Genomic DNA, 15,135 nt, shown 5'->3' with positions numbered 1-15,135 from the left:
ACTTCACAGCCTGTGAGGAGAGGAGATAAAGTTACAGCTGCCAGTTAACTCTCTCAGTGTAGATACAGGCATATAAGTGCTGTATTAAACAGCTAGTTTGACATTTTTTGGGAATGTGCTTATTTGCTTTGGGTTGGATGAGAAGATTGATACCACTCTTTCGTCTGCACGACAAATATAAAGCTAGAAACGATTAGCTTAGTGTAGCATAAAGACTGGAAACAGTTAGCCTAGCTCTGTGCAAAGAAAAACAAGCATTTCTGTCATATTTACCAAAATGTCGAACTATTTGTTTGAGACAAAATATGAACTCATCCTCGCACCACTGGGAGCTAGCGTACTAAACTTATTTATTATGGCTGTTTGGAAAAATGTGACAAAATAAAGACCGCTAAATGACTTATTTTTACAACTACATTTATTTTAAAAAACAAAAAATCAAAACAAAAGCAAAAAATAGAACAAAAACAAAAAAGCAACCAGTATCCCACCAGGGATGAGACAGTTTATGGAGAGAGACATTTTTTAAAAGCATACAAACCAGCAAACTGTAATCTAGCAGCATCCAAATGTTGGAATCTCCAAAATCATCATTTATATATTTAAATATATAGTTTTTTTTTTGCCCTGGCAAGCTACACACTTTACAACATACACAGAGCTTTATCTCTCCTTAGTGCAGAAAAAAATCAAAACAAATACCCTTAATAAAATAAACAACTTTAGGTTAAATAAGCTTAAATAATAGTGTTAAATACAAGACACTTCTGTGGCAGATATGTACAGAAATAAACACATTTGGCATTGTAAGTGTGGTTCACTGGCGCTTGCTCTAATGCTCTAGAAACCACTGCATAAGAACACATTTTACTGTGATAAACTACACACACACACACGCACGCACGCACGCACACACACACACTCACACACACACTCACACAAACTTCCATACACATGATTTTATATCAGTGAGCCACAGACAAGGCATGTGTTTATAAAAGACAACTAAAAGCAAAGAGAAACAATCCATTTACAACCAAGAGTTTTAGGCACAGTCTCTTCCTGTTTTATAAATACATGTCAAATACAACTGCTGCTCAACAGGAACTCTTCACGTTTGTGCTAACTTCTATTTTTTTGTTGTTTTTTCTTTTAAACACAGTTTCATAACTACCACTTTGTTATTGCTAGGACATCGTGACAGTGAATGGAAACTACTGACAAACATGTGTGTAGGGAAAAGCACCTTCAAACATCAAATTTACTGCCATGTGACCTCTACGATTACAACACTGAGGAAAAGCAAAAGTGGAATTAATTCAAAGAAAAATGGCCCAGAACATCAAACCTTGAAACTTTTGTGACTTTGGGAATCAGAAAATCCAGAGAAAACAAAAGGGTCTCAGTTGAGCTACATTCATTTTTCCCCCCACGGTACGTTTCAAGACCGCCACATGTGGATTCCTCTTGGTGCAAGCAGACAGTAAGTACCACTTCATTATGTCCAGTACATTCCTCCCCTCCTCCCCCCTCGCCTCACCCTCTCTACTTTCCTGTGTCCGTGAAGGCCGGCACAGAAACAGCTGTGTGACAGTGTGCACAGTACGATACAGTACAGCTGAGTATACAGTACAGTAGGCTGACGTGACATATGTAGGTAGACTATATGTTGACTACAGTAAATGAGCTTTACATTCCACTACTGTAAGAAGATCCCAGGGACTCGGGCGGGGCCCCGGGGTTTGCCTTTCTCAATTCCTCTCCAGGAAGTTTCCCAAGAGTCTTGTTTGCCGATGTGGAGAAACCGTTAACGTCAGAAACAGCCTCGCACTTCAGACGGAGGAGGATCCCAAAACTAAGGTCCAGATCAGGGTTTCAAGTCTCTCCACACGGGGCTGCATGACAGTCTCCAAAGCAGGGGCTTTTTTAAAGAGTCTTGATTACTCTGTGGGCCGCTAATGGTTTGTTTTAAAGTTTGTTTGCCTGTGGATCATCTGGGAGTCTTAAGTAGGAGTTGAATGGGTGCCCAGGAGGAGTGAAGGCCATCTCACGCGCTCTCTCCCTCTCTTTCTGCAGGTCTCTCTCTCTCTCTCTCTCTCTCGCTCTCTCTCTTTCTCGCTCAAGGTTTCTTATCGATGGTGTGAAAGAACCACTCCGTGAACTTCCTGAGCTGAGCCGCCGCTGTCTGGCTTTCCTCCTGCAGTCGCATGTTATCCTGCCTCAGGTGTTGCACCTCCTCCTGCAACATCGCCTTATCCTCTTTCTCCTGAACACAGAAACACACAAACGATCACGCACACACACACACACACAAAATCAACACCAGGACATGAAGCAAAAACAAATGGATACAAAAGAGGCTGATAAAAGCCCCCACTATTACAAGAACATCCGTCTTTCGTCAGCGCTGTGTAAATGGGAGGCATTAAAATGGCAAAGCAGCTATTTCTCTGCCTCGACAAAAGTGCATTTCCTCTCTCCATTTTAAGCACATTAGTGGGGGTGGGGGAAGTGTTGGGCTGGGACACAATAAGGAAAGGAAACAGGATATCGAATTAAGTGGACTAGTTTGTATTACACAGACCGCGGGGCACCCATTACTCAATGTCTATTCTCCTGGGCTATGTGTCACAGACATGCACTGTTTGCTGACGTGGAGAAGGGGTGCACAAAGGTGATGAAAACATAATCAAGAAATTGGTTTGATATATGTGAACTCACCTTCCTGAGGTCATGCTGCAGCTGCCTGAGGATAACCTCCAACTGGTTGACTTTGCCAGTTAGTGTGGAGGGGGAGCTGCTGTCGGGGAGGACAACATAGGATGTTGTTAGGATTCAAGAATGACTCATTTATCACATAAATAAAACACAATGACACCTTCTACCAGGACACAGAGGCTGATAATGGACAGTTGGTTCAGGCCTGCGCCCTTTAGCTGCTGTTGCTCTGCCTAATTTTCTCTCCTCACACAGCATTCACAACACCATGGTTCCCATGCAGTGGATGTTGCAGCCCTGCACAGATATTTTTCTGTACTTAGTAAGCTAGCATGACGGTTTAACCCACTGCTCACACAATTGTCCTTGAGTTTTTGGCTTTGTAAAGGTGATAATACACCATCTGCCAAACTGTAGGGATAATGCTCTTATTAAAAGTTTCATGCACACCGCTTCATCATGTGGAAAAAGCTTCTTCACACGCCTGCTGTGCCTAGGAACGGTTGCTAAGCTATGATTGGACAATCACTATTTGGGGACGCGGGTTGAGTGAAGTCAATTAGTCAATTATTCACTTGACACTGAAGCATTGGTGCTTGTGTGTTTGTGTTTGTCAGTAAAGCCTACTCTGCATCCAGCGCTGCTCCCTCCGCCTCCACCACCCGTCTGGTCAGCTCTCTGGAGATCTGCAAAGCCTCGGCCCGCTGCATGTCCGTCATGGTGCAGAAAGACGCCACGCGCTGGTCTGGAGACAGAACAGGTGACGTAACAGGTCATAATCTGCCCCTCACATCAAGGGACAGGAAGTGTGTTCAGCAGTGCATTTGGTGGTGTAAACATGCAGCTAAGATAGAGCAGAACAACACAACAACAACCTTCCTGACAGGATGGGCTGATTCATTCATGCTTTATATGAATGAATGGTTCTGGTTGAAGCCACGAAGGGCAGTCCTCCCATACTAAGAGATCTATAGTCTGACAATAAGGAACAAGGTGGTAAACAGAGCATTTTTTGACTATCACAGATAAAGTAAGTCCCTTGGGGGTTGCTCCAGTGCCCTCACCCCTCTGAGTTTCCTCCGACAGCTGTTTGGCTCATAATGGGCTGAATCCCAGAGAGATGTAAGCCACCAGTCATGCTTGTTTTACCATATCAGGCCCTTAAGCTTGCTCAAAGCCCCATGGAAAACCCAAACTTGGCATGTTACGCTTAGGGACTGCTCAGTTTTGAGGCGTAATGCTCTTTTCTTTAGAAATCACTCTCTCTCAAGCCTTTGGTCTGAGACTAAAGATAGGAGGATCTGCATATTCATAGAAAAGATTAAGGAAACCCTTCCATTAATTTAGCCCCCAAATGAAAGCTAATCCACTCCAAGACAAAAGCTGATGGAGCCCAGAGTTGGTTGTTCAGACGAGGCAGGAAGAGGGAGACCAAGCTTTCATTTACATATGAATGAACATTTTCCTCATATTCGATGGCTGCATCAGAAAGATTAAAGACTTCGAGGAAAGCAGTGACGGGCACAGAAAAGCAGCTTGTCATTTTTTTTTTGCGTGACCTGGTGTGTTCACAGATTTAGTGGACAAACGGCTAAAAAAAAAAAAAAATCTAACAAAAGCAGATTACACTGAAGGGAAAACACGACCGTCGATGTGAGTGAACATACTGTGCTGTATTTATTTGTGAGGGAATAATAAAACATATCCAGTTGTTGACAACGCAAGCTTTCAGTTATTGCACCGAAAGCCTGGCTGTTGCTTCCATCTGATTCTACTTTCAAAAGTGTGGATGCTTCAAGCCAATTCAAACTGTCTTTTTGCATCATGAGTAAGAGCAGTCTCTCAGGATCTACATAACTAAGGTTATCAAGGCCATATATGCTTTACATCTCTGCCAACCTCACATCCCCTGGCTCTAAACAGAGCTGGTTAAACAGACATGGCACAATGGCAGCCCGGAGCCACTTTCTGCTCAGCAACAAGACTCCAGCTTACACAGCGCTTTTCTGGGCCAGTCAGGCTGCCGTGACAACTGCCTTCTTGCTGCCAGTCAGACTCTGCATCATCTCCACTGATTCCGCTCTTATTAAATGATATGCTGCGGGCTATGCAGCAATAAATGCATCACAGAAGAAACTCTACAGAGGATTCATTAATTATGACAAATGAATGGTCACATGCTACGTTGCCTGCTCACTGGTCTCGGGGTCAGACGGAGTTCAAGTGGAAAGAAACTCGTGGCATGTTAAGAGTTTCCGTGATAGATGGGGAATACACTGTCATGAGAGAGGTCAAAAAATGTACTTAAACTAGGAGAAAAATGAACGGTGATGATGCTGACCATGAAGTGGTGAGGCTGAGTAAAAATGACAGCTTTCAGTGTTGATAGGAACAAACATTCATGTTGTCCTCATGAATTTATACGAGTACTGAATTCCTATATCACACAAAACCCACAAATACTCTAAAGCAGCCATTCAGACAGATCATATGAAACAACAGTCCATCCGAAAAAATTGCGTTTTCTGGTTCTAAGGAGAGAATCTTCCGCTTTGGGCCAGATGAAATGTCTGTCTTCATTTTGTAGAAGAAAAAAACCCCAACATTTTCAGTGGACCATATTCAGATTTTACGGACAAAAAGCCAAAAGAGGAACTGAAATTACCCCGAACTCTAAACCCAAGAGCTTAATAGTAAAAGGCATCACTGTAAGAGCTCTCCCTGAGTGGTGACTTGCTGGCTTCATGGTGAGAAAATTGGCTCCATGTCTGGGCTGAGAAATGATGGCTCATTTTTCCAAGTTATAGTGCTTGATGGGAATCACAATGGGTCTCAGAGCAAAAGGCGCAAAAAGCTGAAAGATTCCCAATAGTCACCTCCTACAGCACTAAGGAGACACTAGAAGAAACACAAACACACAGAGCACACAAACCTACACATGCAAGCCAGCGAGCACTTGCAGATTACAGACACACACACACACACGCACACACACGTGCTAAGCAGCCAGGGGGGAGGAGGGGGGTGAGGGGGGGGAGGTTGCACAAGGTGCCAGCAGCTTCAGCCAGGTTGGTTACCTTCAAAGGCTCGTGCTGCGTCAACCAGGTGGGACCAGTCCAGGCCTGAGGCTGTGTCTGGGAGGGGCATGAGGCCCGGGTCGCTGAACTTGGACCTGTCCGCCAAGGAGCCGTCAGAGAACCAAAACTCATCTGCAGAGACAGGCAGGCACTCCGATCAGTGTCTGGCCTGGGTTTGGGGCTAATCTGAGTCGCCCATCAGTTTACATCAGACAAGAGGGGTTGGGAGAATGGAGGGGCTTAGAGGGGGTAACGCAGGGGTTTTAGTTGGACTAGTCATCGTTGCTACAAGAGATGATATTTACCTAACTCAAGCCCTACACATCAAAACACCTAGCTTGTCAACGCTCACTAAAGTTGCTCCTATCCAATCATACCTTCAACTAAGGCCAACTCTAATCGAATGTGTCTGTATAAGAAATCCTCCTGAAGGTTGTAAACAATTAAACTTTGAGAAGAATAGTTTTGTACCAGTGTGACAGCATGATAGGCTAGCATCACATTAAAACACCTTCTCTGCATAGCACTCGCAATTCGCTGTCTGAGGGGTGATAAATGACTTGTCTAAGTGAATGTCTTCATGTTTCAATCAATATCTCCTTTCCCTCCCCTCTGTCTCTGCCACCCTCCCTCCCTCTCGGCCCTGAAAGACAGGGAATGCAATAAACAAGCTCCCCTTCTGCAGAGGGGCGTTTAGAAAAACATGAGTGGAGAAGCAGAGAAGAGACAGAGAGAGCTCGAGGTGATGCTGACACTCTCCTTTCAATTTATCCAGCGTCTTGGAGCTTGAGTGATTCACTGTTTACCAAATTGGGCTGTTTCAGTAAGCCTGTGTGCTCAACTACCCTTCAAAACAATCAGGAATCCATCAGGTTGACAGCCAGAAGAGGCTTAAGAGAGAAAAATCTTTCCAAAAGCCATTTTCTATCTAACGACGGTAGCTGGAGACGGGTGAGGAACGGTATGGAAATGAGAAAGGAGGGACAGACAGGGGAGGCAGGCAGGGACTGATGAGTGAATGAAACATTATGTATGACAGACATTGTGACACTCCTGATGGAAAAATAGGCATGTTCATGTCAGAGATCTTAAAGACCTGCAGCGGCGCAGGCAGGACACATCACCTCTCACTGCTAATACATATTCAGTGGACGCTGGTAGGACAGTAGAGAGGGGAATACTGGCCAGAAGTGACAGGTGTCTGCTTAATGCAGACGGAGCGGTGGGCCCCTTGCAAGTTGCAAACCACTTCACCCAGTTCAAATTCGTTGGCTATATTGAGGAGTGTTGCTGGAGTGTGTACCGGTTGTTCTAATGATATTGGTAGGACACAAGTGGCTGGCTCTTCTGGTGCCAGAGAAGAAGGACGATAATCCAAGAGCAACACGCAGAGAAAGTCTATATCAGCCTTCCTGTCTCAAAGAGGCGTTTTTGACAGATCAGAGTTCTGTTTCTTTTCTATAAAGCAGCTTCTCTGCAGCATCTTTGGTCACTGCTACATCCACACCAATATGTTTTGGTTTTAAAACGAATCACTTTACACCTGGCGTCCACGCTACTCCAGAGTTTTTGAGCAAACGGAGACTTTTGGAAACCCCGCTGGCCCCACAGTTTTGAAAACTGCGGGGTCGCGTTTTAATAGCAAAGATTTTTTGAAACGACTTCTTTTTTGATTCTTGATTGGGTCTTCTCTGATTCGTCAGGCTCCAATCACGTGACCCCTTTGTGGAAGAAAACCACGTCTCCCAATCTATGTTTTCCACTGCCATGGCTGCCTTACACCCATGTGTTACTTTCCACACTTGTACAATGGCGGTGGTCCAAGCAAAGACATTTCCAGTCTTAGTTTTAGCCATTGCTGCTCCTCATTCATAGTATTTTCTGCAACTAAGCAACCAACAGCAGACCAGACAATCTGCTTCTTGTTTACACCGGCATATGCATGCCCAGTGTACCTGAATGGTCATGTGATATGTGTTTTCTAGTGTTAGTATTGACAATTATTATTATTATTTTTTTTATCATTATTTCTGATACAGACTAAAACGCTTTGTTTTTGTTTTAAAATGAAAACGTAGTAGTGTGGGCGTAGCTCAAGTCAAGTACTGTGCACATTTTTGAGATTTTTCTTTGCACCAGCTAGCCTAGTTGTGTGTGTGTCATATGTACTTACTTCTTAGGTTGGATGCTCCCTGGTTGTGGATCATACGAGGAGGCAATGTGCTGTGGTAAGGTGGGGTGGTGCTGAAGAGGATGTCGTTAGGCATGGCTTGGTCCAGCATGGAGCTGTGTGAGCTGGTGTAGGACGAACCCTTCCGATTACTACACACACTTTCGTCCGACAGCGTCCGGTATAATGAGCGTCTCGGTGATAAACTGCCCACTGCTGAAACCTGAGAGAAGGAAAAAGGAGAACAAAATTACCTCACCACAATACAGAGCACAGAGCTGACTGGCCTCCAAACCCCCAGCAATGGCCCCCTGTCTGCACCTTCCCTGCCTTTCCTCGGCACAGCAGGTTTACACGAGCGGGCAGCTGGGTGGGTAAGGAGGGAACATCAGGGAGCAGTGTCAGGAATCAATTACAGTCTTTGCTCTCAGGAAAATGCAGATGGATTGAGCACAGCTGGAGAGTGTCTGGCAGAGTGGGAAAAACAGGGGACAGGGCTTGTGGAGGTGGTGACAGAGGTCACTGCGCCGAGGCAGCCAGTAGTCACTGAGCTTAATGTGAGGCGCTACAGAAAGCAGCCAAGACTCAGTGTAGCTGCCACAGTACAAGATGGAAGAGAAAGTTTTTTTTTGATGCATTGACAGACAATCCAGAGATGTATTTGCATTTGATTTAAGATACAAACACAAACATAAAGAATACCAGAGTCCCTACTTACAGGAAAACACTGGCTAAAAGAGGATTGGTGCAAAGCAACTTTTTCAAATGCAATGGCAGATTATATTATGAGGACGAGCACGACCACATTTAGTCAAGCCGCAGGCAAGGGATAAAAATGATCCAGATATAAAAGAATGTGATATGTTGTGAACACTAGTCTATCAAAATGTGTCCTGAAGAGAATTTGTAGTTCTCCTTCTGAAAATCCTACAGCTGCCAATAAAATAACAAACAAATAAATGAACACAATTTAGCGAAGCTGCAGGTATAAAGTACTAACTGCTTCGTGCATTGTCTCTAGAATAGGAGGGAACCAATGCAAGACAATGCAGAGGTCAAAAGAGAACTACAAGGGGAGGCTGCCCAATCAGAAAAGCTGTGAGGGCTTGAATAGTACCGTCCTGAGGGGATGTCTTCTGCACACAGAGGAGAATAACACAGTATACAACTGCAGAGATACTAGAGTTTCATGGCTGTGGCCAGAATTTTGACAGAGGATCTCCTGTTTAAACACACAAAACCACAAACACCAATCCCATCCATCATTGTCCCGTTTAGCTTACATAAATACGGCAGGAGTGACATCAAAAGTAGCCACAAATGATATGCGGGGCAGTTGGCCAGATGGGTAAATGTCTGCCTTTGGCTTCCCAGCTGTAACCAACACTACACTGGTATCTCCGCAAGCCAACACCCAGCCATCTCCATTTCAAAGCCCGATCCCCCCACAAATCCCATGGTGAGAATTTAAGAAACATCTCGTACGTCTTTAAAGTGGAGATATGTACTGGAATTCAAAGCAGCACACACATGCAGCCTGCAAAGAACATATCAGAGGCTTTGACTTAACAAGGTTGTCCCTCTCTTATTGCAAGTTTTCCCACCCAACTTTACAAGATTAGACCCTGTAAGGTTCTTGCTCATCAAAACAACTTTAAACAGGATTTGCTGCTCGCTATATAAAGCAAAAATAGCAGAGATTTAGAGCTGCAATAAATGGAGTCACGGCAAATGAAACCATTTGCAATAGGGCTTAATGTTTTCTCAGAAGCCATCTATTTATTACATCTACAGCACCACGTCAGGCTCTCTGAAAACATCTTGGCACTGCTAAACTGAGCCTGCTGTGCACATTAAGCACAAAATATTGTATTAATCAAACCTGTAAAATTACTGACTATTTCAGTGTGTCTAAATTCAGACTCGCAACAGACTCAGCCTGATTTGGGCTACAGTGTGTGCGGATTCATTTGTACAACAGCAACGCTCTTATCAGTCAAGGCAGCAGTGACACATCCACCTAGATTTTTCCTGATTTCCGTAACTTTTCCTCACTGCCCAAGCCGGACAAAGACAACAACCAGCCTTGGAAGCCTTTGACGTGCCACTTGGGAGGATGTGTTGGACAACCATCTATTCAAAAGCTTTTTTCTTTCCCACAGGAGGTTCAAAAGAGGAACGCTGTGGGAGAATAAGCTGTGAACGGCCTTTCCTTTACGTCAGCCACACAATAGTCTGTCTGTCTGTGGAAGGGCGTCCCAGCGGCCACCTCGCCTGGCAAGGAAAATCTTTCCGCACCTGCTCACCCACACAAAGAATGGCACTGGATGACTACCAGAAGTGACACATGCATTAACCTTTACCGTATACTCTGTTTAATTACTTAGGAGATTAAGCAAGTCAGATTGTATTAAATCAGAAATAAATCAATGATGTTTCCAACATTGTCATTACTGTAATTTGATTCCTTAACGTGCCAGCTGATGATTGAAAACATACAGGCCCTGTGAAGCTGCTCCTGCAAAAGAACAGTATGTGTTCATTGGGATCAGATGTGTATATGCTTGGAGTGTCTGGCTTTGTGCTCTCTCTCATGCATCTCTCTCCCAGATTGCTTTTCCACACACTGTATTATTGAACTGAATCAGACAGGAGAGTGAGATTACAACAAAGACCATACTCCTCTTTGAATTCAACAGGCAGCACTGTGCACCTTTCTACTGGTTACTTTCCTTCTCTGCGGGAAACAAGATAGAACCAAATGAAAGGAAATCACAGTGCAGGCCTGATACACCTGCTTTTCATTTTACAGTTGCTGACGCTGCCTATTCTCTTGTAAGTACCACATTTACTTTCCTGTAAGGCTAGTGCATGACAACAACGACAACAAGACAAACTAATCAGTGCACTGAGCTGCTTCATGTGACAGACAAGGCCGGTCTGTGCCAGAGGACATTTTTGTATTCACAAGGGATGAAAAAATAACCCATTTGTATGTCTCCAGGGTCCCTTCCTGGTAGATAATGGATAGGGGACGGCGCAGGGAACTCAAGATGCAATTAATAGAGTCTGCAGGATCCGGGAACATCAAACATCGATGCACTCTCTTCAACTTCCTGCCTTTAATCCATGACATCCCGACTGAGCAAACTCAGTCCCCGATATAAATTAAATTAAACACCCTGTGCCAGTCAGTGGGGACTGCCACGGTCTAGTGTTGAGAGAGACAAGGGGCTCTATTTTAACAGTACAAAGCACAAGTGCATTTAGAGCATGTCCATATCACTTTTGCTATTTTAACGGTGGAAAAAACGGTTGCTGTGCCAAGTCCAAAAGGGAGTGTTTTGGGCATAACATGCAATAAACCAATCAGAGTGCCATCAGAGTTTAACACAGAATTAGATTCACTTTGTGGCGAGTTGATTACATATTGTTACCGACCAGTGAGCCCAGTCCTGGCATGTGCACAGCTCTACAATGAAGGAACGGCGCAAATCACAATGTTAGACATCTTTTATGTTATATATAAATTTTCAATTCGTTATGAAACTGGACAAATTAATCTGCTGTATTGTAACGTTCCCCCTGACACATAAAAACATCTGAAGTGCATTTTCAGCACACTCTATACACTCTACACGCACACACACATTGTGCACCTGACGATGTAGGCTTGTGCATATTACGCTCTTGATAATGTGCCCTTAAAATAACAGTGAAATACTGCTCCATTGACTTCAGACCAGGTTTTTGTTTGTTAATCGCACAATCGCTTTCCACTGCCAAGATAGCAATGGCCAATAACTCGCCTGACCACAGCTCACTTTAAGACCATCAAGCCCATGGTGCACTCAGATGGCCACAAGTGTATTTGCTATTTAAACAATGAGAGCACTGGACGGGAAAATGACAACTGCTTTAGTCTGAAACCAGCAAAGACACTTATGTTGAACTTTGCACTGCTTTGCATCAGGTGTATGATAGAACCCAAGTACTAGCGGCTGTGGTACTAAGGAGCCAGCTGATAGGCAGCAGATGTTTGTCCTGCTTTTTACTTGCCTCCCAGCAAGAGGTTATCTGCTCTGGTTCTGGCCTAGTATGTATGACGGCTGTTAAGTCAGTGTGAGAAAATAGCCTTTGGGGTTGCAGTATAGCCTTACAATGTCATGTAATTATGCTATCAATCATTACTTCACAGTTTCAACAGGTTATTTTTATCTGTGTGTTAAAAAAAACATCACAACATCATGTAATTTGGAGCTGAGTTAGTCAGTCAACCACAATGACCTCACCTTCCGACTCCTGTCTTCTCCTGGAGGGCTGTCGGGCAGCATCATTTTAAGGTATTCTTCTTTCGAAAGCCTCTGCAGTGATTTTCCATCCCGCTCACCAGCCTGGAGCCGGCAGGCAGCCTCCTGTGCGTACAGCTGCCTGTGAACAATACAGAAGGGATAGAAGAGCAGAGCTCGTCAGAAGGGTCACACGAGCCACATACTGCAAGGGAAGCCTTGAGCCATTGCAGCTTGGGTTGAAAGGACTGGTGGCTCCAGCTATTTAGAAAACAATGTCAGTATCACACAAAGGGTTCAGGTGGATCCTTCTTAGCATGCCAACATCAGGTGCCTCCCTGCTCCATGCTGGTTAGGTGATTGTGGGGTAACAGGGTTGGAGAGGGAGCTAGGGAGGAAAACTTATTTGCAATCACACTCTGTCCCATCTCACTCTGCCAAACCCACGATTAAAGAGACTGTGAAGAACGCAGCCAAGCACTGTGGAAGGTAAAAAGAAAGGTAAAAGGGGGTTTTGGGCAGGAAATACATCCAGAGACAAGGCAGTGCAGGGAGGATGCGACGACCTGGCTGCTGAAGTTGTGTGGCTGTGAGACCTCCGCTTTTGGTGAGCAGCCTGTGAGCATGACACATCGAGTGTTGTTGGCACTGTGCTACATGACCACGGGGGAATACACTAGATGGCGAGATGATGGGACCGCCTCGTTGCGATGGTTACCTAGAGACACTTTTGCTGAGAGTTGCCCTGTTTTAAGCTTTTGGCACCATGGCAACCGAGCCATAAATACATAAACGGGTATTGCAAAAGTCCGTGTGTGATTGCCAGATGCGTTCTCAGTGATCCATGAGATCTCTGGTTCAAAAACAATTACTCTATTCTGGAGGCTGCGTCTAAGACAAAGAAGTGCAGTTTATTGAGCTCTGTTTACTCGCGACTAGATGTTAAAACTGCACGGAAAACCCTTCTTTTCGCCCTGAATCTCGACTCTTTTCCAATTTGTTCTTACATGATCGATCCATTATTACGGGAAAACTGGGAAAAAAGCTAAGGCCCTGACCTTTGCAATTAAAGGTTATTCTACTGTGAGGGAGCGTCTATTAAAAGCCTACAATGTGAAATAGGAGTTTTTTGTTAAGCAGGTCTTTAGTATGGGTGTGACAGTAAGAAGGTATGTTCTCATCCACCTGTTTTAAATACACATTTTTAATGCCTGAAACTCAAAAAAAAAAAATGGTTTAATGTGTTAAGGCTCGGCCGAGGTGGAAAGAGGTGGCATATCAAACGGGTGACGCGGGTGCATGTAACTATAACATTCCTGATTTAGGAATATGTTGTTCAGAAGAGACTAACTATTAATTTTAGGAGGGAAGCAGCATGAAATGACATGATATATCTGTGCTTGATTAATTATGTGATCTCCTCATATCCTCTAGAATGAACTGGGATAAGTAGTTGATGTAAGCAGACATGCATGCTCGCATTTTTATTACTTATCATTACTAGAAAGACTAGAAAGGGTACGTTGGATCAGGGTCTGGCAGGTGGACAGTTCACAGCAGTAAGATTCTGTAGGAGATACAGCAGAAATGTCACAGCCACTGACACACAGCTGGTTGCCCTCCACTCTCAGCACGCGCAACATGACAGGACCAGCACATCAGAGAGGAGTGGGGTGGTGGTCCAGGACAAGGGAAGGGTAGGTGTGGGGAGTGGGGTGTGGGCTTAGGTCAGATCAGGGCCACGGGGTTGACTTTGACTGTGTACCTTGAACGCTCAGACAGCATTTTGAGAAGGAAGGCTAACAAGCTCTCCGCTCCTCTGGAACAGGAAGCAGAAGCAAGAAAGAAAGAGCCGGGGGTTAGGAGCATTTTTTCACATTCTGCATTACATACAGTGTTAGAGCAAATGAGAAAACTTTTTAGAAAGGGGGAAGAGAAACTTCATTATGTTAGAACAATATCTGTGAGTAATATTAGGCCATTTATCACGAGGCACTGTTATGTAAGATGAAATAAAACTGTAGGAATATATAAACAAACAATGGGGAGGATAACTGAATTACAGAGCTTTTTCATAAGTTGGCAGAAGATGACTTCAGTGCATGCGATCAATCACACAGCCCTTAAGTGGCAAATTTCACAGCCTAAATGAAATTACTTGGGAGCTAGAGCAGAGGGGTTTCTTCCTGAGCAAATCTCACATTCTTTCCTCCAAAATATGCCCCGAGCCGGCACGCAAACACTTTCACACAAGCACACACACACACACATCTACACTCACACCATCAAAGCTCGGTTTCAATTTCACCATCAATGGCTGCTCTGTTTCCTACAGCAAACCATTTAATCATCAGCCAGATACGGTCAGTCGTCACTGCTCATATAAAGTCTGAGCAGAGTATACTCTTCCTTTGCAATATTTCTACAAGCTATACTGCGGCTGGTGTCCATAAGATGCATGTGCGACAACAGTGTGTTGCTGTCTGTGGATTGTTGCTTGGATCCCAGCAGAGCTGCTGATCTGGTAGAAGCTCAGCCTGGCAGTCCACAGGGACCCGGCTTCACGGAAAGATCAATAACCACAAATGACATGTGCCAAGTGTATTATGTCCACAGCTTCATTGAGCTTATTTATTTTGTGGCTGTCGGCTTCAATCAGGGCCAGTTTATGCACACTGGGTGGGCTGATGGGGGGATACTTGTATTGGAATGAGCCTGGCACAAGTGCAGTTGTAAGTCTGGGAGGAAACAGCTCTATAGTGACAAAAACAGTGGTGATGAGTCAAGTTAGCAAGATCAAATGTGTCATCTAGCTCTGAATGATAGCTAGCGCTGAACTTAATGCGAATCATGTGAACCAAGCTGTACTAACTCTTTTATG

At 44.4% G+C, this 15,135-nt stretch overlaps 1 protein-coding gene across 6 annotated transcripts in view; it reads right to left on the bottom strand.

Annotated features, from left to right (window-relative positions):
• Window positions 1-400: 400 nt before the first annotated feature.
• The window catches only part of sipa1l2a (signal-induced proliferation-associated 1like 2, genome duplicate a), an 80,501-nt gene continuing 65,766 nt past the window's right edge, over window positions 401-15,135 (bottom strand). For 3 of the 6 annotated variants that reach the window (XM_087175473.1, XM_023411654.2, XM_087175470.1), the window contains 6 exons: window positions 12,258-12,396; window positions 7,969-8,188; window positions 5,796-5,927; window positions 3,346-3,463; window positions 2,722-2,800; window positions 401-2,266 (listed from right to left, as the gene is read on the bottom strand). In XM_087175473.1, the coding sequence (XP_087031599.1) occupies window positions 2,120-2,266; window positions 2,722-2,800; window positions 3,346-3,463; window positions 5,796-5,927; window positions 7,969-8,188; window positions 12,258-12,396 (835 nt within the window). In that variant the 3' untranslated portion in view covers window positions 401-2,119. Of the gene's footprint in view, window positions 2,267-2,721; window positions 2,801-3,345; window positions 3,464-5,795; window positions 5,928-7,968; window positions 8,189-12,257; window positions 12,397-15,135 lie in introns of those variants that run through there. The other 3 variants (XM_087175471.1, XM_087175472.1, XM_087175474.1) reach the window with 3 other exon arrangements.

Source organism: Seriola lalandi, unplaced genomic scaffold (assembly GCF_002814215.2).
Source record: "Seriola lalandi dorsalis isolate HSWRI2012SDOR001 ecotype SW California unplaced genomic scaffold, Sedor1 jcf7180002054470, whole genome shotgun sequence".
Classification (NCBI taxonomy): Eukaryota; Metazoa; Chordata; class Actinopteri; order Carangiformes; family Carangidae; genus Seriola; species Seriola lalandi.
This window is presented reverse-complemented; position numbering and strand designations above follow the sequence as displayed.